General features: G+C 44.0%; 1 protein-coding gene across 1 annotated transcript in view; it reads right to left on the bottom strand.

The window, feature by feature from the left end:
- SLC5A1 (solute carrier family 5 member 1) overlaps positions 1-23,663 on the bottom strand; it is a 74,298-nt gene that overhangs the window by 18,400 nt on the left and 32,235 nt on the right. Inside the window, 7 exon segments of the mRNA XM_010360712.2 lie at positions 779-929; positions 6,440-6,547; positions 7,428-7,563; positions 7,803-8,023; positions 9,301-9,381; positions 10,794-10,886; positions 10,889-10,898. Of these exon segments, the coding sequence (XP_010359014.2) occupies positions 779-929; positions 6,440-6,547; positions 7,428-7,563; positions 7,803-8,023; positions 9,301-9,381; positions 10,794-10,886; positions 10,889-10,898 (800 nt within the window).

Below are 23,663 nucleotides of genomic sequence, written 5' to 3'. Positions count from 1 at the left end.
ACTAATACAACCACTATGGAAAACAGTATGGACATTCCTTAAAGAACTGAAAGTAGAACTACCATTGGATCCAGCAATCCCACTACTGGGGATCTACCCAGAGGAAAAGAAGGTATTATAGACAAAAGATGCTTGCACATGCATGTTTATAGCAGCACAATTCACAACTGCAAAAATATGGAACCAGCTCAAATGCCCATCAATCAACAAGTAGATAAAGAAATTATGGTGTATATATACATACGATGGAATACTACTCAGCCATTAAAAGGAACGAATTAATGGCATTCGCAGCAACCTGGATGAAACCGAAGACTTATTCTAAGTGAGGCAACTCAGGAATGGAAAACCAAGCATCATATGTTCTCACTTACAAGTGGGAGCTAAGCTATGAGGTTGCAAAGGCATAAGAATGATACAATGGACTTTGGGGACTCGGGAAAAGGGTGGGAAGGGGGTGAGGGATAAAAGATTACAAATTGGGTTCAGTGCATAATGCTCAAGTGATGGGTGCACCAAAATCTCACAAATCACCACTGAAGAACTTACTCATGTAACCAAATAGCAGCTGTTTCCCAAACATGAATGGAAATAAAACATTTAAAAAGAATAAAAGAATAAATAAAGTTAAATGCCACCAAACGACAAATATAACCAGCCACAGAAATTATTCCCATTCTACCCAGGTATCTGCCAACCTTCCCTAGCTTGAGGGGTAACACAGATGGAACCTCTCCAATCATTCAAGCTTTTGTGGCATGGGGGAAGCCGCATTTACCTTCCGGCAATCATGAGCTCTTTCTCAGATGCTCTCTTGCGGACCTTGGTGTAGATGTCCATGGTGAAGAGGGTGCTGGCGCTGTTGAAGATGGATGTCAGGGAGCTCATGAGGGAGGCCAGCATGACTGACAGCATCAGGCCTCGCAGTCCTGGAAGAGAAAGAGTTTTGAGTGGCACATACAGCACCTTCAGCTCTTTCGTACTTGGAAAATATATGAGAACTCAAGGTTTGCTTGCCTTCTGAAACCATGCCATGTTATCCAATTTATCTCCCCAAAAAGACTAGAAGCTTTAAAAAGTGGTCTATGGCTTTAAATTTATTAGCCCATTACAAGCCCATAGCAGCCACAGAGAGCCGGAGACACAACATACTTGAGGTGAATACTTTGCAACTGGACGACGATGATGATAGTGGTGATGGTGAAGGTGATGCGGTGTGTGTGTGTGTGTGAGAGTGAGTGTATGTGTGTTTCCATCTGAGGGGATTTTTATAAGGTCTCTCACCTGAAATATTTATGATATAACAAAGAGATTTAAACTATGATTCAAAAGATCAGGCTCTCAAGAAAGTAAGACATCCACAGATTGGGAGAAAATACTTGCAAATCATATATCTGATAAGGGTCTAGTATATAGAACATATAAAATTCAATAATAAAATGACAAATAACCCAATTTAAAATGCCAAAGGATCTGAATACACACTTCTCCAAAGCTATATAGATAGCCAATAGTAACATGAAAATATGCTTAACATCAGGGAAATTCAAATCAAAGCCATAGTGGGTTAATACTTTGTACCCACTAGGATACCTATAATAATAAATTTTTAAAAAACAGAAATAACAAGCGTGAGTGGAGATGTGGAGAAATGGGGACCTTCATATATTGCTGGCAGGAATGTAAAATGGTACAGATGGTACAGCCACTGCAGAAAATAGTCTGGGTCAGTCAGTTCTTCAAATGGTTAAGCATTCAGCTACCATATTACCCATCAATTCCATTCCTAGATGGAATTTCATTTCTCTCTACCCAAGAGAAATGAAAACATATGTCCACTTACAAACTCATACATTAATGTTTGTAATATTATTACTTATAATACCCAAAAAGGAGGAGCAACACATATGTCCACCAAATAAGTGGATAAACAAAATACATGAACAGTTGACAAATGGGTAAACATGTGATGGAATAGTATTCATCAACAAAAAGGAATGACATAAAAATACATGCTATGACACAGATGATCCTTGCCAACATTATGTTAAGTAAAAGAAGCAAGTCACAATAAAACACATATTATATTATTCTATTTATATGAAATATCCAGAATATGCAAATCTAGGAATACAGAAAGTATATTAGTGGTTGCCAAGGACTGGGAGGTTGGGGTGAAATAGGGAGAGACTGCTCATTTCATTAGCAGGTATAGGATTTCTTTATGGCGTGACAAAAATTTTCTAAAATTTATTTCAGCAATGCTTGCACAACTCTGTGAATATACTTAAAAAACCACTGAATTGTACATTTTAAATGAGGGAATTGTAGGGTAGGTGAATTTAAGCTCAATTAAGTTTTTTTTTTTTTTTTTTAAAGACAAGGCTATATTTCTAACTCTGATCGTAAGCAAGTTACATGAAGCTCTAGGCCTCATTTTTGACGTGTTAAACAGGGATACCTTCCCAAATCAGAATATGGAATACTACACCTTCCCAAATCAGAATATGGAACTCTTGTTATTAAAGTTTTCCCAATTATGGCAAGCCTGGTTGGCTATAATCTCTACTATTCTTCCCATACCAAGGAGTGCAAGGGGAGCACCTGCTGGGGCTAGAAGACCAGGCCAAGCTGAGGACCCACTAAGAGTTTTACAGTCTCAGGAGTAAAAGTAACCTTAGGATCACCTAGACCTATCATCCATCTGATACATGAATCCCTTCCACAACACTTCCGCTGCCCAACTCTACAGCAACAGGAAATCTCCTACCCTACAGGGAACCTGCCCTCAGACAGTTCTGAGTAGGCTGAAATCTACCTCTCTATAGCATCAAATGTAGTTCTCATGGTACCCAACAGAACAGGTCTTACCCCTTATCCATTTTGCCATCTTTCACATATTCAAAGACAACTCATGTTCCCTTCAACTCTCTCTTCTCTATATTCATATCTAACTGCATTTAGGAGACTCACATGTTTAGAACTTCACTTACACCTCTGTTAAACTTCAGCTTGTTAGATCTGAGTCAGCATTCATGCCTCTTGAGATCTTTTTGGAACATGATTCTGTCATTCCTCTAGGTTTTATATCTTTTAATAATTTATGGTCTCACAGCCTTGCAAGATGAAGTATAAATGCTGCCTATTCTAATTATTTTGTCATTTATTGGGAGGTTTTTTTAAATGGCTCTTTCTGAGTTTGTGTAGTGTAGATCACAAACTATCAGAGATACAGAAGTTATAAAGATCGTCAAGTCCAATTACCTCATTTTTCAGTTGATAAAGGTCCATTTCAAGGAGTTAGTAGGAAGGGTTTCAGCCCTAGCTCGGCCATTTGTTCAGGGTTACTTTGCCTTGAAATTGGTAAGCTGGGATAGAACTTTCCACTCTGTATGACACTCTTATCAGACTCCATTCATTTATTTACTCAACAAATATTTGCTGAACATAATTTTACAGTGGTCCAGGCAAAACATAATGGTCTACCAGACTAGGGTTACAGAAGAAAAAATAGAGAGATGTATAGTAGAAGACAAAATAGACACAAGTTGATGTGGATTGGTAGGAGGATCACCTACTTGCTGAGTGGAGGAGGCTCAATCTGCAAATGGAATGAAAAGGAGCAGCCAGAGAGGATAGGGAAAATTTAAAAAGACAAACAGAGGAATACAGTATGATGGAATTCAAGAGAAAAGAACAGCTCAAGAAGGATGAGTGATCGGTAATGCTGAATGCCACTGGAGGGGTCCAATAAGGTGAGGAATGGAAAATATCTATTTAGTCTAGCACAGGGAGGTCATTAAGGAATACAGTAGGCTGGGCGTGGTGACTCACACTTGTAAATCTGAGCACTTTGGGAGGCCGAGGCAAGTAGATCACCTGAGGTCAGGAGTTTGAGACCAGCCTGGCCAACGTGGTAAAACCCCTTCTCTACTAAAAATACAAAAAAATTAGCTGGGCATGGTGGCAGGTGCCTGTAATCCCAGCTACTCCAGAGGCTAAGGCAAGAGAATTGCTTGAACCTGGGAGGCGGAGGTTTCAGTGAGCCGAGATCACGCCATTGCACTCCAGCATGGGTGATAAGAGCAAGACTCCATCTCAAAAAAAAAAAAAAAAAAAAAAAAAAAAAAAAAAAAAGCTGGGCGCGGTGGCTCAAGCCTGTAATCCCAGCACTTTGGGAGGCCGAGACGGGCGGATCACGAGGTCAGGAGATCGAGACCATCCTGGCTAACACTGTGAAACCCCGTCTCAACTAAAAAAAAAAAAAAAAAAAAATACAAAAAAAAACTAGCCGGGTGAGGTGGCGGGCGCCTGTAGTCCCAGCTACTGGGAGGCTGAGGCAGGAGAATGGCGTAAACCCGGGAGGCGGAGCTTGCAGTGAGCTGAGATCTGGCCACTGCACTCCAGCCTGGGTGACAGAGCAAGACTCCGTCTCAAAAAAAAAAAAAAAAGGAATGCAGTATTTACTGAAACCAGATTACAGCCACAAGGAAGGACTGGCAATGGCACAGGGAAGCACGGCATTTTGTTCTGCATGCCACACATCTTTCTGTTGTGCACACTCCACTCCCGCATAATGTTTAGAGCTCCAGTCCTCACTAGGAGGGTCTGCCCCCTAAAGGAATAACATAAACACTCCACAGAGGCCAGTGCAATCCATGCCAGAACTTTAGAAGAGTCACTATGACTCCTGCTAATTGTAACTTTAATGAATAAGCAGCCCAGCTCAGTAGACTAGTTAACTACTACTCCCATTTTTATATAATTGAAATGCAAGTGGTTTGCCCAAAGTCATGCATGAAGTTTGTAGTTTTTTAATTTTTTAAAAGACTCTCCCGAATTCCTCTATTCCAGCCTTGAGCAGCGTTAAGCAGGCCAAATGCCAGACACCACGTTCCTGCCTGGCCCTGGAAAACTCACTTCCCCTCTGTTGGCTTCCGTTTCCCCCACTGTAAAATGAAGGGATTTGACTAGTCTCTTAAGTTTCTTTTCAGTAATACAATTTTATAGGTTTATCTTAAATTTTTCTAAGTAATAACTTTGAAGTTTTGTTCTCCTGAAACCCCCTAACCTAACCCCCTAGCCAGATTTGTATCACTTGAGCCAGAATTAGGAGATTTTTCTGAAACATGACTATAATCCCACAGGTCAACTACAAAACTCTAGCTATTTGGGAGTCACAGCTAAGTATTCACTCAATCTCCTAGGAAAACAGATTCTTTATGGTGACAAGCCGCCTTGAATCCCATCCATCTATTGCCTCAGACCCCCTCATCCTAGAGCTGAAATCTTGCCTCTTTCCCCATGTGTTTCCTTGGAAGAGCATAAAAGTCAATTCATTCTCCAGGTAAAACCCCTTGGACCTAGTTCAAGCCTTCTTGTTAACATCTGTTGGAGAGTTTTTTAAAATATTTTTTAATTGGCAAGTAAAAGTTGTATATATTGAGGGTGTACAATATGATGCTTGAAATATCTATACATTAGCTCAATTGAGCTAATCAGCATATATATGCATTACCTTACATATTTATCATTTTTTGTGGTGAGAACAGTTAAAATCTACTCTTGGCAATTTTCAAGTGTATAATACATTGCTATTAACCATAGTCACTATGTTGTACAATAGATCTCTTGAACTTATTCCTCTTAACTGAAATTTTGTATCCATTGACCAACATCTTCCCAGATCCCCACCCCAACCCCTAGTAACTACCATTCTACTCTGCTTCTACAAATTTGACTTTTAAGGCTCTACATATAAGTGAGAATATGTGGTATTTGTTTGAGTCTAAATTATTTCACTAAACATAATGTTCTCCAGGTTCATTTACGTTGTCATAAATGACATAATTTTCTTCTTTTCGAGGCTGAATAGTATCTCATTGTGTATATACTGTATGTTACATCTTTATCCATTCATCCATTCATTCACTGATAGGCACTTATGTTGATTCCACATCTTGACTATTGTGAACAATGCTACAGTGAACACGGGAGAGCAGATATCTCTTCAAAACACTGATTTCATTTCCTTTGCTATATGCCCAGTCATGGGATTGCTAGATCATATGGTAGTTCTATTTTTAATTTTTTGAGGGACCACCATCCAGTTTTCCATAAAGAGTGTGCTAACTTACATCCACTGTTGGAGAGCTTTGAAAGACATTCTATATGAGTATGGAAAAGTCATGTTTTTCTCTAACAAGTGCTCAGATCATCTCCTTTCCAAGCCTGACTGATGAGCAAGTCCCAGAAGTCATAGAACCCAACCAAGTCATATGTCTCCTTCCCACTGAGAAAGGACGTGTCCAAATACTGAGGACACCCACAATGATGCTTTCCCTCCTAACCCCCCGGCTAAGAAACGGCTTTGCCCAGAAGGTCCACAGAAATCTAGGTGGTGCCTAAACCCAACCAGCCTCCCAGGAAAGACTCTTACCATTGGGCATGAGCTCCATCACTAAGGTTGGATAGGCGATGTTGGTACAGCCAACCTTGGTACCGCAATATTTCTCACATTCTGAGGGGACGACACAGGCAATTTTGTCTGGGAAGAGATGAAGAGCCACGTCAGCAAGCAGACATTGGGGAAATATTTCCAAAATTCACCTTCTTAAAACAAAGTTTCAAACAGGATATTCCTTTCCAAGGCCCTGAAGTGGTTCTGTGGGAGTGCAGCTCTCCACAGAGCCCTTTGGTGCCTGCCCTGCCCTGCTGGCCCTGACACATTGATGAGCTCTGACTAAGGAAGAAAGACAATTTCTAGGAAAAGGAGGAAAGGAACCAAAGAACCGTTCAGGGTGGGAGGGAGGGAGCAAGAGATTGAGCAACAGTTGAGCAAATACTATCAGGGAGAAGTGACCTGGAGGCATGTCATAACTTTAGAAAATTTGAAAAAAAAAAAAAAAAGGAGAAAACAATTGTCAACATAAGAGACCAGGAAAGACAATTCCAAAAGTTTCCTCAAGTTGCTCACTGTCTAGCACATAAACAATAATGCTTGGATATGACCATAACAAATAAGAGGGCCAGGCATGGTGGCTCATGCCTATCATCCCAGCACTTTGGAAGGCCAAGGCAGGAGAATCACTTGAGGCCAGGAGTTCAAGACCAGCCTGAGCAACATAACAAATTCCCATTGCTACAAAAAAAAAAAAATTAAAAATGAGGCAGGCATGGTGGTACATACCTGTAGTCGCAGCTGCTCAGGAGGCTGAAGCAGGAATGTCACTTGAGCCCAGGAGTTACAGTTGGAGACTGCAGTGAGCTGTGATCACACCACTGCACTCCAGCCTGGGTGACAGAGTAAAACCTGGCCTCAAAAAAAAAAGAAACAAAAAAAAGGAAGCTGGAAGCTATAGAGCTTTAGAAGTGACTTGGAGACAGAAAAAGGGAGAGTGGCCTGTGGGTCCAGCAGAAGTTATTACCTGTGTACAGAATGCGGCTGATCATTCCTGGCATCACCATAATGAACATGGGCAGAACCTTTAGGTACCCACACAGGGTGCAGCCAGCCTTCACGTGAGACATATTCTTGGCTGAGAGGCAGCGCTGCACAATGACCTGCCAGAACAAGCCCAGTAAGGGAGGTATGCAGACCAGAGACCCTGTGACACCCTTGCACTTCCCAGCTTCACCATCCTGGGTCCTTGACCTGGCACTCCTGTATCACTGGGGCGTGGCAATTCACAAACCACTGAGCTCTCCCCTCCCTGTCCCAACTCTACAAACCACAGACAGACAGGAGTTCCTGTAGCGCCCTGGGGAAGACTCTGTCCGTCCCACACATCCAGCTTGGGTACCTGATCTGTGCACCAGTACCACAGGGCAAGGATGGACATCCCAAAGATGAGCCCAGGCCACGGGAGGTCTCCCGTGAGGGGATCTCGGAAGAGGTGGAATGAGTCGGCCCTCGGAGTGTAGCACTTTTCCTGAAAGGTGGTGTTGCCATCAGAAACCACGGTTGGAATGGCTTTCATGTACTTTTCCATGAAGGCGTCATAGCCTCCCACTTCGTGAAAAGCTGGAAAACATCGGTACAGAAATGAACATTCTGAAACCTTCAGCTCTTCATAGCAGCTTCTTTCCATAGATGCCTGAGAAACTGAGAGGACCCAACCCACGAACAGAGCCCTCACTGAGTGGCCTTGGGCAAGTCACCTTCCCATTCTGGGCCTCAGCTTTCTCATCCATAGAATAAGATTAGTAGCCCTGCCCAGCCCGCTCAGGGGCTATTATGGGGACCAAAGCAATAACTTGTAATAGTGCTCCAACTGTAAACCTCTTTATAAAAGGGAAGAGACTTTTATTAATCAAAGAAAGACCTTGGTTTGGGACCACATACAAAGACTCTGTTTTTTTCCCTCACCCTCTGCTGTCAGTCATGGCCTTTGGAGCCTTGGACTCAGACCTAGAGACAGACAGACCTAGACACACACAGTGGCCTTTGGGACCTCGGACCCACACCTACCACCCCTGGACCCAGCAGTGTGGTGGGATGGACAGGGAATGGGTGAGAAATCCGGAACCTGCCACCTCTCAATTGTGTGTCCTTGAATAAGTCATTCCACTGCCTGCCTTGCTAACACCCAGGGCCTGCTGGGAAAAACCAAATGAAAGTCCTTAGAAAACAGAAGAGAGAAGAGCAAATACGAGTCTTTACAGGATACACAGTGGGCCTTGAGCACCTAGAAATAAAATGTACTTTCTATCTTCCCATAATAAGTACCCTTACCTAGGTTCTCCAATCTTGTCTTTAAGATTTCATAGATGAGTTAAAAAAAAAAAAAAAATTAATTGGCGGGCCAACACTGAGGAGCCAAGTTTTTAATTTTGCCAAATAAGGGCATTAAAAGGATCATTATCACCCACTATCAACAATTCATAAAAGGACATTTGACATCAAAATGTAGATAAGATATAGCCTAAGATGGAAGACATAACATTTGAATAGATTTAGCTTGATGGATATTTAGCCTTATCCTTTTTCTGTCCAGTTTCTCTGCAAACAGAACACTATGTTTTCACAGGCTCACAGCACAGCCACTAGCCCAGACTGGTGAAAGAGAGCAGTAGAAAATCCAGGACCAGACCCAACCTCAGTCTTCCAGAGATGAGGAAGCTGACCCTGCATACTCACTATGACAGCCTATCTGGGCTGGACCCTCCCTTTGGAAGGGCAGAGCACTCCTCAGCTCACTGCCTAGTCTGGCAACAGGTAGAGAGGCTGGACTTGCCTTTCTATTCCTGAGGCCCTCTACCTCTGCTCCTACCTCCTCAGCCTGCCCTGGCCCCACTTACCAAACCCAGTCAGGATTAAAGACCCCACCAGCATGATCACCGTCTGCAAGGTGTCCGTGTAAATCACTGCCGCCAGGCCCCCTAAGCAGGCAAGAAGACAACACATCTGACCTCGTGTGGAGGGCAACCTGTCTACCTGCTTCCTTCCCCACTCTCCACCCTCTACTTCCTGCTGGCCTTCTAAGAACACCGCTGCAGTAGTCCGTCTGCCTTTCCTTCCTTCACCCTCTCGTCCTGTTACAGTATTCTGCTACTCAGCATGTTCCCACGGCTCCACCTGTCATAGAAGTAGCACATGCTTCTCCCTACTTGAGGGGAGTCTGGTGTGACCCTTTTGAGCCAGAAGATGGCTCAAAGGAGATGGCTCCTCTGTGGTAAGAGGAAGCATCTTCCACACACAAGGCAAGGAGGAGCAAAGAGTTAGCTGTGGAGATGGTGGGACATCACCAAATTGGCACATTTCAAAGGGCCACTTTTTTTTTTTTGAGACGGAGTCTCACTCTGTCGCCCGGGCTGGAGTGCAGTGGCCGGATTTCAGCTCACTGCAAGCTCCGCCTCCCGGGTTCACGCCATTCTCCTGCCTCAGCCTCCCGAGTAGCTGAGACTACAGGCGCCCGCCACCTTGCCCAGCTAGTTTTTTGTATTTTTTAGTAGAGACGAGGTTTCACAGTGTTAGCCAGGATGGTCTCGATCTCCTGACCTCGTGATCCGCCCGTCTCGGCCTCCCAAAGTGCTGGGATTACAGGCTTGAGCCACCATGCCCGGCCAATGGGCCACTTCTATGTCTACCTTTTTATTAGTCCCCAAAGCTGTGGGGCTCCAGTCAAGCAGCAAGTGCTAAAGCTGATCCTTCCCACCCCCGCCAAGGAGGCAGAGTGACCCCTCTGCAAAGGAGCCCGATTGTTATTCAAGCACTAGCTTCTGGGGTCACCACTTGAGTCTTCCTCTAAAACCTCTGTATGAGTCACTTCCTTTCTCCCTCCCTACAGGGGTTCCCAGTCCCTGACACATCAAATCCAAGGCCTCTGTCTGGCTTTCAGAGCCCCTATACTGTGACCTCATTTGAACTATCAAGCTGTATGTTCCCCCCAAACCCACACAGGATCCTTCAGTGGCCACCCTCCTCCAGCCAAAAGCATCTGCATGCCCAACCTGCCTCCATTCCCCTTGTGCTCACTTATTTTTGCACCTGACACTGCCCTGATTCTCCCACCTTAGCTAAGTCATCTCTGCAACCCACAGGGCCCAGCTCTGCATGCACTCCTGTGAGAAGCTGCCCTGACTATCCCAGCCAACACCACAGCTTTCTGAAACCACTCGTATAACTTGTAGGGTCTGTGAGTGGGGACTAAGCAAATACCGCAATCCCAAACTGTTACCTGAGTATGTCTCCTCCTCAGGAGGAAAAAACACCTCTCCTACTTCCCTTTATCCTTCACTAGTGCCTAATCCCGAACTGGGTTTGAGGTGCTGGTTTATTTGAATGGACTCACCTGTAATTGTATAAAGGGCAGTAATTGCCAATAAGAGAAAGATAGCCAAATACAGATTCAGGCCTAAGGCCAGATTGATGAATATGGCCCCGAGAAGATGTCTGCCTGGAAAGAGAGGAGAGGCAGAGTTAGGAGGGAGAGAGGTCAGCTGCCTACAGGGCCTATGGTCTCTCTGTTCCTGATTTTCCAAGCAAGCTTTATTCAAGATGATAATAGGTGTTCTATGAGAAAAAGAATTCCATAGTCAAAAAGGTCTGTAAAATGCTAAACAGAGTTAAGGCAGTTTTCTTCGCCACACAACTTTTCTGAGCCTTTAATATACGCCATGTACGGTCATCCCCAGGGAGGGAACATGGTACATGACATCTCACAAACTCATTGAACTATGGAACTATTTTTGCCAAGAAACAACTATTAACACTTAGATGTTCCTTGCAAGTCACCTGTAGACTGTTGTTCTGAGCTATTGTCCATCTTTTGCACCTCAGTGTACACAGGTTTATCAGAACTCGTTCCCAAAAGCAAGTCTGAGTCCTGGTGAGAAACACCAGCCCCCGCAGGAGTGGGGAGAAACTTAGCAAGTTTGTAATTTTAACTCCCCAACCCAGATGCAGTCCATCTTGACTCAAACACAACCAGAACATCACCAAGCACCTCTTACGTAGCAGCCTTGGTACTTGCTGGTTTTATTTAGATTATTTCATGTAATTTTTGGGAGAACTGCTCCCTCTTCACTCCTGAATTCTTGATGCAGTTCTTCCACCTTCACCAGTTCTTCTCCTTCCTGTCTCTTAATGACCTTCTACCTGGCGGGATGATGCAGTTGCTCATATAACCAGCAGAGAGCACTAGGATCACCCCAAATACAGGTTCACGTCATCTCCAAAACAATACCAGGGAGGGGTAGTATTAAGGGATGATCATGGTGAGTCTTTTTTATTTACTGTATTTATTTATTTATTTTGACGGAGTCTTACTCTGTCGCCCAGGCTGGAGTGCAGTGGCGTGATCTCAGCTCACTGCAACCTCTGTCTCCTGGTTCAAGCGATTCTCCTGCCTCAGCCTCCTGAAATAGCTGGGATCACAGGTGTGTGCCACCACACCCAGCTAATTTTTGTATTTCTAGTAGAGACAGGCTTTCAACCATGTTGGTTAGGCTGGTCTTGAACTCCTGACCTCGTGATCTGCCTGCCTTGCCCAAAGTGCTGGGATTACAGGCGGAGCCACTGCGCCCAGCTGAGTCTTTTGTTTTCCAAATCTCCAGGTGTGGAAGAACTGGACTTCCCCTAGATGGAATGAATGCACGAGCTGTTTTCACTGCACAAATCCTAACATTTCACTTCATGCAACAGCGCCCAGACAGAGCCTTGGGGATGGGCCGTAGGGTCGGACTCTCACTTCTCACATCTCCTCTTACTTCTTCCATCTCCTCTCTAGTCCCATTTCCCATTCCCCATCGCAATTGCTGTTCTCATGAGGGCCTCCAGTGTTTAAAGGTTCCCACCACACCGCCTTTCCTCCTATGAGAATCTCCTATTCCCTCCCTCGGTTAGTTAGCGGAAAGCACATCTAATACCAACTCCATGCTTCTGAGCTAACACATGAGCCCTGGAGGGTGATTCGACCCCCTCCCCCAAGGTGGGCCTTTTGAGGACCTGATGCCTTAATTCCCCCTACCCAGACCTCCCCTGAAGATTCTCTCACCCAGGGTACCCAATGTTACTGTCTTTCCTGGTGAAGGAGGGAGGCAGAGCCAGGAGGTGGGAGGAGAGATGGTGAGTGAGAAAGAAACTCCTCTCTCCCTGGAGCTAGCAGTCAGAATAACCAGCATTTTAGCCCCAGTGCCGCCACTCTAGGCCTGCAAGCCTTTGGGCAAAACATTTCCCCTCTTTAATTCTCAGTGTCTTCGTGTTTATGCAGGAAGTCCTGGCTCCAGGGGCTTGTGATTCTCAGTGGTTGGAAGTGGGAAAGGTCAGCAGTGAGGAAAGCATTCTCCTCCTGGGTCCTGGACCGCTTCCATTCTGCCTTGCCCTCTGCAGTAGCCCAAGAGGAGGAAGGGTCCCCTGTGGTGCATAAGTCTTCCAAATTGTGAAATGGCCACTTCTTTCCTGACTCTGCACACTGGGCCTCTTGAAATTGTAATGAGTATGTATAATGCTGGTCCCTCTCCTCTCATGCCTCTGTACAGTCCCATAAAGTTTCTTAAATTCAAGGGGCCCCATTCACTGATTGCAGTGCAATTCTGTTAAATGCACACACTTTTGATTTGGTGGATTAGCTAATAAGTGTAAATAAGCTAGGAAAAGATTACAAAGCTGATACTGCCTTTAAACTGCCCTTGGTTGGTTTATTTTCCAGAGTACTTTTTAATGCTGTATGACAACACGCCATAGTAGACTGTGATACCCTCATTAATATGTGCCTTGCTGTCATTAGTCACAAAGAAGTAACACATAAGTTCTAAGATAATGCTATAAAGGACCTCAAAGACTTCTGTAAAGTGTTGGGCTAATAGAAATCTTGTTTTTATGATACTCTATTTCCTTCTAACAGTACAGATAAAGAATTCTTTTTTTTTTTTTTTTTTTTTGAGACGGAGTCTCACTCTGTCGCCCAGGCTGGAGGGCAGTGGCGTGATCTCGGCTCACTGCAAGCTCCGCCTCCCGGGTTCACGCCATTCTCCTGCCTCAGCCTCCTGCATGCCTGGCTAATTTTTTGTATTTTTAATAGAGACCGGGTTTCACCATATTAGCCAGGATAGTCTCGATCTCCTGACCTTGTGATCCGCCTGCCTCGCCCTCCCAAAGTGCTGGGATTACAGGCGTAAGCCACTGCGCCCGGCCCAGATAAAGAATTCTAAGGAAAGCTCCCTGGTGAATTGAAGAAACCTAGGACAAATTCTTCCTCACATGAGTCATTCTGGCTTCGGAGATGAATTCTGCCGTTGGCATGCCAAAGGCCAGGCTGGGAATACCTTAGCTAAGCTCATATAGGTGACTCCAGCTGAGCAAGGCCACTGCAGTCTGGGTGCTCTGACATTAGTCTTTGGTTCTTCCTAGCTGCCAAACAAACCCACTAGGGGTTTTGTTTGTTTGTTTGTTTTTTGTATTTTTGTTTTCTTCATGTTCAGAGAGTTTTACAGTTTACCAAGGACTTTTAGGCACATGCATTATTTTGATCCTCAAAACAATATTGACAAGTTAAGGGACCTCCTTTCTGGAATTTTTTTCTACAGAGAGCAAGGTCTTTTTCCTTTTTTTTTTTTTTTTTTGAGACAGAGTCTTGCTCTGTCGCCAAGCTGGAGTGCAGTGGTGCGATCTCGGCTCACTGCAACCTCCATCTCCCAGGTTCAAGTGATTCCCCTGCCTCAGCCTCCCGAGTAGCTGGGACTACCGGTGCGTGCCACCACGCCTGGCTAATTTTTTTGTATTTTAGTAGAGACAGGGTTTCACCCTGTTGACCAGGATGGTCTCAATCTCCTGATCTTCTCCTGATCTTGTGATCCACCCACCTCAACCTCCCAAAGTGCTGGGATCACAGGCCTGAGCCACCATGCTCAGCCAGCAAGGTCTTTTTTAACAACAACAAAAAAGTTTTTAATTTACTTTTAAAATAAAATCTCAAATAAAATAATGTATGTTGGGGGGGTTAAAATAAACAACACAGGCCAGGCACAGTGGCTTATGCCTGTAATTCCAGCACTTTGGGAGGCTGAGGCAGGCTGAGGTCAGGAGTTTGAGACACCAGCCTGGCCAACATGGTAAAACCCCGTCTCTACTAAAAATATAAAAATTAGCCAGGTGTGGTGGTGCATGCCTGCAGTCTCAGCTAATAGGGAGGCCGAGGCAGGAGAATTGCTTGAACCTGGGAGGCAGAGGTTGCAGTGAGCCGAGATTGTGCCACTGCACTCCAGCCTGGGTGACAGAGCAAAACTCTGTCTCAAAAATAAATAAAAAAACCATGGAAGTTACACACTGAAAAGTAAAAGTAGCCCAAAAGTGACCACTGTCAAGAGATTTTTGTCCATGAGAGGATTTTTAAATGGCTTTCTAAAAATTATATGTCAACAGTATGTTCTGCAGCCCCTAAAATAATAATTATGAAAATTGAAACTAGAACAATGTTTACAATTTGATGGTTCAGGTGGGAAGAAGGCAACAAAATGGTGCGCATATTCTAATTGCAACTTTGTGAAAGAATACACACAATTTGAGCAAGGCCAAAATATGAAAATATTGGTATTACAGTTCCAGTGGGCATCTCCCACCCCAAGATTTTTAAATGCCAATGTTACATTTTTCCTACAGTTTCAAAAGTGCAGGGAGCAGAAATTTTAAAATAGAATATATTCTTTACCGCTATCTGGGTACCTATACATATGTAGTAAAAATATAGAAACATAGACTAGAAGAATCCATACCAAGTTCAAGACAGCATTCACCTTTCAGGAAAGAGGAAAATGAGACCAAGAAAGGGTATAAATAGGTCTTCAACTGTATCTGTAATGTTATATTTCTTTTCTACAGATAATAAATTGTTAAGATCTATAAAATCTGAGTGGTGGATATAAGGGTGTTTGCTATATTCTTTCTGCATTCCTGTATGTTTGAAGTATTTCATTAAATTTTTTATTTATAAAAATAGGGGACTGTATAGGAATACAGAACCACCTTTGATATAAAAGAACTGTCCTGTAATCCTATGAGACCATTTGTTTCCACAGCTTATCCCAGATTGCTCTTTCCCTAAACTAATGTTAGCCCTTAAAAGAGAGTAGGGGGAAGGATGGAGGAGGGAAAGGAAAGGGAAGGGAGAGAAGGAAAGAGAGAGTGAAAGGAAGAAGGGGAAACGAAGGGAAAGGAAGAGAGCAAAGGAAAGGGGAGAGAGGGAAGGGAGGGAAGGAAGGAAAGAAAGGGAAGGTAACAGAGGAAGAGAGAGAAAGGGGAGAAGGAGGGAGTGAAGGAAGGAAAGGAGGGAAGGAGGGAGGGAGAGAAGGAAGGAAGAAAGGAAGGAAGGAAGGAATGAAGGAAGGAAGGAAGGAAGGAGGGAAGGGGAGAGAGGGGGAAAGGGGAAACAGAAGGGAAAGAAGAAAATGTCTCCAACGCTGCTAAGCAAAACCAACTTGAAGTGAAATAAAAAAATTATGGTCCTCTAGGTCAAGGATTGGCAAACTTTTTCTGTAAAGGGCCCGGGAGTAAATGTTTTATGCTTTGCATTTACTGTCTCTGTCACACTCTGCCATTAAAGCATAAAAGCAGCCACAGACAACACAAACAATGGTCTTGGCTGGGCTCCAGTAAAACTTTACTTACAAAAACAGATCATGTGTTGGATTTAGCCCGGGGTGTTGTTCCCATCACTTTGAAAATTTGGCTGAACAATGTCCATGGGACTCATGGGGAATAAAAATACAGACCCCAGTTGGAAAGCATCTGCAAGTAACTGAGTGTCTGATTGGGAGCTTTGGGCACGTTGCTTCACCTTGGCTCTGATGTTTTGAGATCCAGTGATTTTATATGCGTGTGTTTGCTGTCCATTCTGGTCCTAACCAAGATGCATTTGAGCACTCGATAAATCCTGCCTAGCCTCGCGGTTTCAGATGGTGAAGCCCCATTACTCACATTTCTCTTTCCACTTGTGAAAGTGAGCGGCCCCGGGAATGAGCCTTCAAATCTTAAGCAAAAGCCAAAGCTCTTCTTTTCACCCAAGGATCCAAAATGGACAGCAGAATTGCTGTAAACATTTATTGTGGCTGTGATCTGTGATAACAGCCCCAGGAAACACAGACGGGGACATGAACATTCAGTCATCACGTGTAAGTCATAAAATCTGAGGCTTTATCTCCAGGGATTGTGCACATTTGCATAAGATGCACATGCCAGGAAATTTTACAGAATGGAATGCTTCTCAGAGCTTGATAAGGCCGGTGCTCAAGGGAGCCAATAAAATTCAGGAGTTCATGGAAGGACAATCAGTTCTGAGTCTTGGAGCCCAAAAATATGTGACCAAAAGATGGTAGCCATAGCCAAGGCTCCACATCACAGCTGCCCAGTGGTCTGGGCCATATCTGGGCTCTGCAGCTACAATGCCCTGTACTTTCTCCTCTCTCCCATTAATTATACCCCCACTGGATCCCTACATTCTTCCCAAGCCTTCGTGGCAGGTCCCTGGTTGTTTGCTCTCTGGATGGGAATCTCACACCATCCCTCCTCTCTTCTCACCCATCACAAACCATCCGTGCCCTTCCACACACACATACAATTGATGAATCTTGGTTTGTGTGCAATATAAATGCCTTATCACCATATTATGTTAATGAACAGTTATTTTCTTTTGTCCATGAGCCCTGCATTCCTGTGTGTCTTGAAGTGAGCTTCTAGAAAGTACAGTTGATATCGATGTAATTATTTTTTAAACTTCATGCTCTGTGACCCATGGTGAACCTAAAACCAGCTGAATTTACAAAGACAAAGCCTTGCCTGTCTGCATCCCTCCCTACCCTACCCTCTGTCCAGATGTTCCTCCTTCAGATCCTTCATATACCCAGTGTGCAACTGATGTTCTCTCCTCACAGTCCTCTCAAATCCTACTGTTGGCAACTCATTTATATTGTGAGGTTCATTTAACTGGCTGTCTTCATTTTTCCCAGGGTCTTGAATGCTAACCTACTCTGTACTGGAAGAATGAAAGACTTAGAAGGTAGGGCATATAATGTCAAAAGGTTTAGATTCAGTGTCAGGAAATCTGCTTCTCATCCCAGTTCTGCTCCTTTAGCCCCTCATAGTCCCTTCCCCTGTCTGGACCTCAGTTTCCCCATCTGTAAAATGAAAGTGCAGGACATAAGACCACATGATCTATCCCATCCCCTCATTCTATGCCTTCATCCCATCCAAGCACAGGGCAGAACTCTGAGGACAGACTTTGGCACTGGAGAGACCCTGGTCCAAGTCCTGGCTTTGCCACGTAACAGCTGTGTAATTTGGGGGAAATTACCTAACTTCTCTGAGACTCAGTTTTCTCTTCCATAAAATGGAAAAGAAAATAAAAATCCCAGCTAGATGTGGTGGCTCACACCTGTAATCCCAGCACTTTGGGAGGTCAAGGCAAGAGGATCACTTGAGGCAAGAAGTTCAAGACTAACCTGGGTAACATAGTGAGACCCTATCTCTAAAAATAAAAATAAGTAAAAAATAGCTGGGCATGGTGGCACATGGATGTAGTCTCAGCTGCTCAGGAGGCTGAGGCAGGATGATCACTTGAGCCCACGAGTTTAAGGTTGCACTGACCCATAATCATGCCGCTGCACTCCAGCCTGGGCAACAGTAAACAAACAAATAAATAATAGAAATACTATTTATTTGTTTTCTATTAGTAAATAATACTATCTCAGTAAACAAACAAATAAATAATAGAAATCCCTACCCATGCTGTACTCTTCTGAGAACTGGAGAGGGTGTAAGTAAAACCCCTATTGGAGACTAAATGAAGAGACTGGCACTAAATAGAGAGCAGCTATCAAACTTCTTAATGTGTTTGTCAAGGGATCCCTGGTCTTGGGCAATGGATGGAGTAAGTATAATGTTGGTCATGGCCTCCACTAAATCATGATTCAGCCTCCTTCACTTTCTCCTCCTCTCCTTCAAGGTTAGTTTTTAATTATAAGATGAAAAGCCTGACCAATGTGCAGAGCCTGGACTGGGAAATGCTGGGAAGGCTGGAGAAATCAGGCTTCAGCTTCCTGAGGCAGGACAGTGCATCTGTCCAGGAAGAGACAAGGGAATGTGAGCAGGAGGGTGAGGAGGGTAAGGAGCCCCAAAAATCACACACACAGGGAACAGCCCACAACAGATATAATTCAAAAGCCAAATTTAGAAAAAGCAGGCTCCTGGGGGATGGGCTCCATCTGGATCTGAGCTAAAAGAGGCTGTCCCTCGGCTCCCTGGGGGCTCCCAAGTCCAAGAAGGTTTAATCAGTAACTTGAAAAATAGGTGAGGTGATAGAGAAGGCAGGGAGAGAGGTTGGGCACCTAATTTATTTATATGACCACCCCTGCCACCCCTGCACCAGCTCTGAGGACAAAGAGTGCTCTTACCATGGCAACTGCAGTCCACAGACTTTCACCTGCTTGAACTGTGGACTTGGAGGACACTTGCCTGGGAGAAGGGGAGGCCCAGCACCCTTCTCTACGTGCACAGTAGACAGGTACCACCCTCCTGCTCATTGCAGTCTGACCTCCTCACCCTCCTGCTCACATTACCTTTTATTATTCTTAGATGGATGCACTGCCCTTCCTCAGGAAGCCAAAGCCCTATTTCTCTAGCCTTCCCAGCATTTCTCAGTCCAGGCTCTGCACATGGGTCTCTAATCAAATAAAATGGGAAAGCCCAGGCTTTTCATCTTACAACTAAAAACCAACCTGGGGGCTGGGCACAGTGGCTCACACCTGTAATTCCAACACTTTGGGAGGCCGAAGTGGGTGGATCATCTGAGGTCAGGAGTTCGAGACCAGCCTGGCCACCATGGTGAAACCCCATCTCTACTAAAAAAAATACAAAAATTAGCAGGGCATGGTGTTGCGTGCCTATAATTCCAGCTACTCAGGAGGCTGAGGCAAGAGAATCACTTGAACCCGGGAGGTGGAGGTTACAGTGAGCCGAGATCGTGCCACAGCACTCCAGCCTGGGCAATGAGAGTGAAACTACATCTAAAAAACAAAAACAAAAACACCAACCCTGAAGCAAAGAAGAAAGTAAATGAGGCTGAATCATGATGTTAGTGGAGAAAGCACAAAGGCATGGGTCAAGGGCAGAAGCAGTTGAGTCAGGAAGCTACACAAGGAGGCAGCGCTATTCCTAGGTGTTGGCCCCAACTCCAAGACAAAACCTTAACAGCATTATCAGCAAGAGCATGTTTTCACCAAGTTCAGTAAAAACTTATGTGCAAGACCACTCAGTGGGAAAACAATCATTTTTTCAAAAAATGGTGCTGAGAGAACTGGATATCCACATGCAAAAGAATGAAGTTGGGCATGGTGGCACATGGCCATACCATACACATAAATTAACTCGCAATGGATCAAAGTCCTAAATATAGGCACTAAAACTATGAAACTCTAAGGAGAAAACAAGGGGGTACATTTTCATGACCTTAGATTTGGCAATGGATTCTTAGAAATGACACCAAAGGCATAAGCAACAAGAGATAAAATAGATAAATTGAACTTCACCAAGATTTAAAACCTCTGTGCATCAGAGGACATAATCAAGAAAGTGAGAAAACAACCTACAGGATGGGAAAAAATTCTTTGCAAGTCATATATCTGATGAGGGTCTAGCATGCAGAATATATAAAGAACTTTCACAACTGAACAACAAATAGACATGTAACCCAATAAAAAAATGTTTATTCATGTAGGCTAGGACAGGATGGTAATAATGTAAAAGGGAAAAATAACTGTAGTAGGCTGAAGACCTATATATGTATATTTCCTTTAAAGAAAGAACCAAATGCAATGTGATCTAGACTTTGTTCGGATCCTTATTCAAACAAACTAACTGTAAGAAAACATTTTTGAGATGATTAGGAAGATCTTGATATGGGCCAGGTATTAAACTATCTAAATTAAGAAATTATTGTAAATTTTGTTAGATATGATAATAGCACAATGGTTGTATTTTTTAAAAGTGAAAGGTACATTCTGAAGAATTTACGGTGAAATCACGTGGTATCTGAGATTTGATTTAAAATACTGCTGAGCACCACTCACAGTAGTGAAGACATGAAATCAACTTACATGCCCATCAGTGGTGGACTGAATAAAGAAAATGTGGCACATATACACCATAATACTATGCAGCCATAAAAAAGAATGAGATTACGTCCTTTGCAGCAACATGGATGCAGCTGGAGGCCATTATCCTAATAGAATTAATGCAGGAACAGAAAACCAAATACTGCATGTTCTCACTTATAAGTAAGACCCAAACATTGAGTACACATGGACACAAAGAAGGGAACAATAGACACTGGGGCTTATTGAGGGCAGAGGATGGGAGAAGGGTGAGGAACAAAACACTATCGGGTATTATGCTAATGACCTGGGTGACAAAATAATCTATACACCAAACTCCCGTGACATGCAATTTAACCATATAACAAACCTGTACATGCACCCCGATCCTAAAATAAAAGTTGGAAAAAATAAAATAAAATAAAATAAACTACTACTGGGAAAAAAATTCGAAGAGGATAGATGAACCAAAAATGGCAAAATGTTGATAATTGTTAAAGCTAAGTGATCAGTGTTAGGTCCGTGAGTGCTTGTTATCCTATTCTGTCTTTGCTGATGTATGTTTGAAATTTTCCATAATAAAAAAAATTGCAAATGTTATTTAATGTTGCTGTTGTCTCAACTTTAATCAGGAAAATAGAAACACTAGCAAATATATTTTCAGAACCCTACCTAGCTAGAGTAGATGGTTCAACTCAGATCCAACCCAACTCACATCTCAGCCAGGGCAGATCTTTTGCAAGATACTGAGATTGGACCAATCTCGCCTTTGGTGCAGGATAGGGGAGAACAACAAGAGGGAGAAAAATTGATCATAGGCAACGAGACAACCCTTTTGATAGAGCGATGAGCACTTTGCAACTGCTGGCTAAGGGGAAAAGCTGGAGTTACTCCCTATGTGATCTCAGAAAACACCACCTTTCTCTCTGCCCTGCTGCAACCCAGAGAGCTTCCTGCAGAGAGGGCTGAAGGCTCTCAACCATGTTCATGATCATTATATCTTTATTTATTTATTTATTTAGAGACAAGATTTCACTATGTCACCCAGGCTGGAGTGCCGTAGTGCGATCATAGCTCACAACCTTGAATTCCTGGGATCGAGTGATCCTCCCGCCTCAGCCTCCTGAGTAACTGTGACAACAGGTGCACACCACCATTCCTGGCTAATATTTTTTATTTTTTGTAGATACAGGGTCTCGCCACGTTGCCCAGGCTGATCTTAAACTCCTGGCCTCACGCAGTTGTCATGCTTCAGCCTCCCAAAGTGCTGGGATTACAGGCATGAGCCACTGCGCCCGGCCTCATTACCATTATATCTTACATTTCAAGAACACTTTGTGGGCCAGGCGCGGTGGCTCAAGCCTGTAATCCCAGCACTTTGGGAGGCCGAGACAGGCGGATCACGAGGTCAGGAGATCGAGACCATCCTGGCTAACACGGTGAAACCCCGTCTCTACTAAAAAATACAAAAAACTAGCCGGGCGAGGTGGCGGGCGCCTGTAGTCCCAGCTACTCGGGAGGCTGAGGCAGGAGAATGGCGTGAACCCGGGAGGCGGAGCTTGCAGTGAGCTGAGATCCGGCCACTGCACTCCAGCCTGGGCGACAGAGCGAGACTCTGTCTCAAAAAAAAAAAAAAAAAAAAAAAAAAAAAAAAAAAAAAAAGAACACTTTGTGTTTTCAAATAAATTCACTGGATGCTCACCAACACCCAGTGATATCCAGGCAAGGTGGAAATTATTATCCCCATCTTACTCATAAAGAAGCTAAGCTCTAAAGAGCTTTTATGACGTTTGCCCCAGGTCACCCACTAGTGTGGGCAGGGGAACAGACTAGAAGCCAGCTTCTTCAATTATTCTCCAAGGTAGTTTTCTTACCAAAGTCCTATTTTCTTTCTTTTATTCCTTATCATTTATATTTTCTTTACTTTTTTTTTATACCATTGCTTTCACCTTTATCAGACTGACAGTCACCTTGGGGACAAAAAAAAATGCACACTGAAATCTATAAGCAAATTTTTCTCTTCCTTCCATCTTCTGGGCTGTCAGAAAGATATCTCAGAAGTTTAGTGGTTTCCTGGTTGTTTTGTGTGTTTTTTGTTGTTGTTGCTTTGTTTTGTTTTACAATCAAGAGGAATTGACCTGAACACTTTCCAGGAAGAAAACGTGAAGTAAAGAAGGAACACAAGGTCGGGCACAGTGGCTCATGCCTATAATCCCGACACTTTAGGTGGCTGAAGCAGAAGGATTGCTTGAGTCCAGGAGTTTGAGACCAGCCTGGGAAACATAGTGAGGCCCTATCTCTACAAGAGAATTTTTTAATTAGCTGGGCATGGTGGAACACACCTGTAGCCCCAGCTACACAAGAGGCTGAGGTGGAAGGATCGCTTGAGCCCAGGAGGTAGAGGCTGCACTGAGCTATGATCATGCCACACACTCCAGTCTGGCAGTCTGGGTAATACAGCAAGACCCTGTCTCAAGAAAAGGAAGAAGAAAGTAGAAGGAAGAAGAAAAAAGAAGGAAGAAGGAAAAGGAAGGAAAGAGGAGGAGGAGAAACACAATGTTTGCTCCAGTAGGTCAGCCAAGAGCTCTGCCCAGCTTTCAAAGGTACCCCAGTGGCCCTCCAATCCTTGAGAAATCTCGGTTCTGCAAAGCGGGCCTACAGCTCTAGGTTGGCAAGTACAGCAGGCTAAATGGTAGAGGGGCAGCCCCAGTGGTTGGGTTCAGAGAGAGGGGGGGGGGGGGGGGGGGGGGAGAGAGAGAGAGAGAGAGAGAGAGAGAGAGAGAGAGAGAGAGAGAGAGAGAGAGAGAGAGAGAAAATTCCCCAGAGAGTTAGCAATTATAGGCCCAGAGAGCTGATTCCAAGAAAAAGCAGGAGCCTTGTGCAGGGAAAAGAACAGTGAATTGAGAATCGGAGACGTGGGTTCCACTCCTGATTCAGAGGTTCGTTCCAGCTCCAGGGTTTTCATTTATCTGTCCATAAAAGAAGACAGAATCTCAGCAGTGCCTTCCAGTTTGGCACTGGCTTCTTGTGTTTAAGTGTGTGAGAAGTATCACATAGAGTCAGATTATACACTGGCAGGG

The sequence above is a fragment of the Rhinopithecus roxellana genome, chromosome 13 (assembly GCF_007565055.1).
Source record: "Rhinopithecus roxellana isolate Shanxi Qingling chromosome 13, ASM756505v1, whole genome shotgun sequence".
NCBI lineage: Eukaryota > Metazoa > Chordata > Mammalia > Primates > Cercopithecidae > Rhinopithecus > Rhinopithecus roxellana.
The sequence above is the reverse complement of the archived record's forward strand: the minus strand, read 5'-3'. Positions and strand labels throughout refer to the sequence as shown.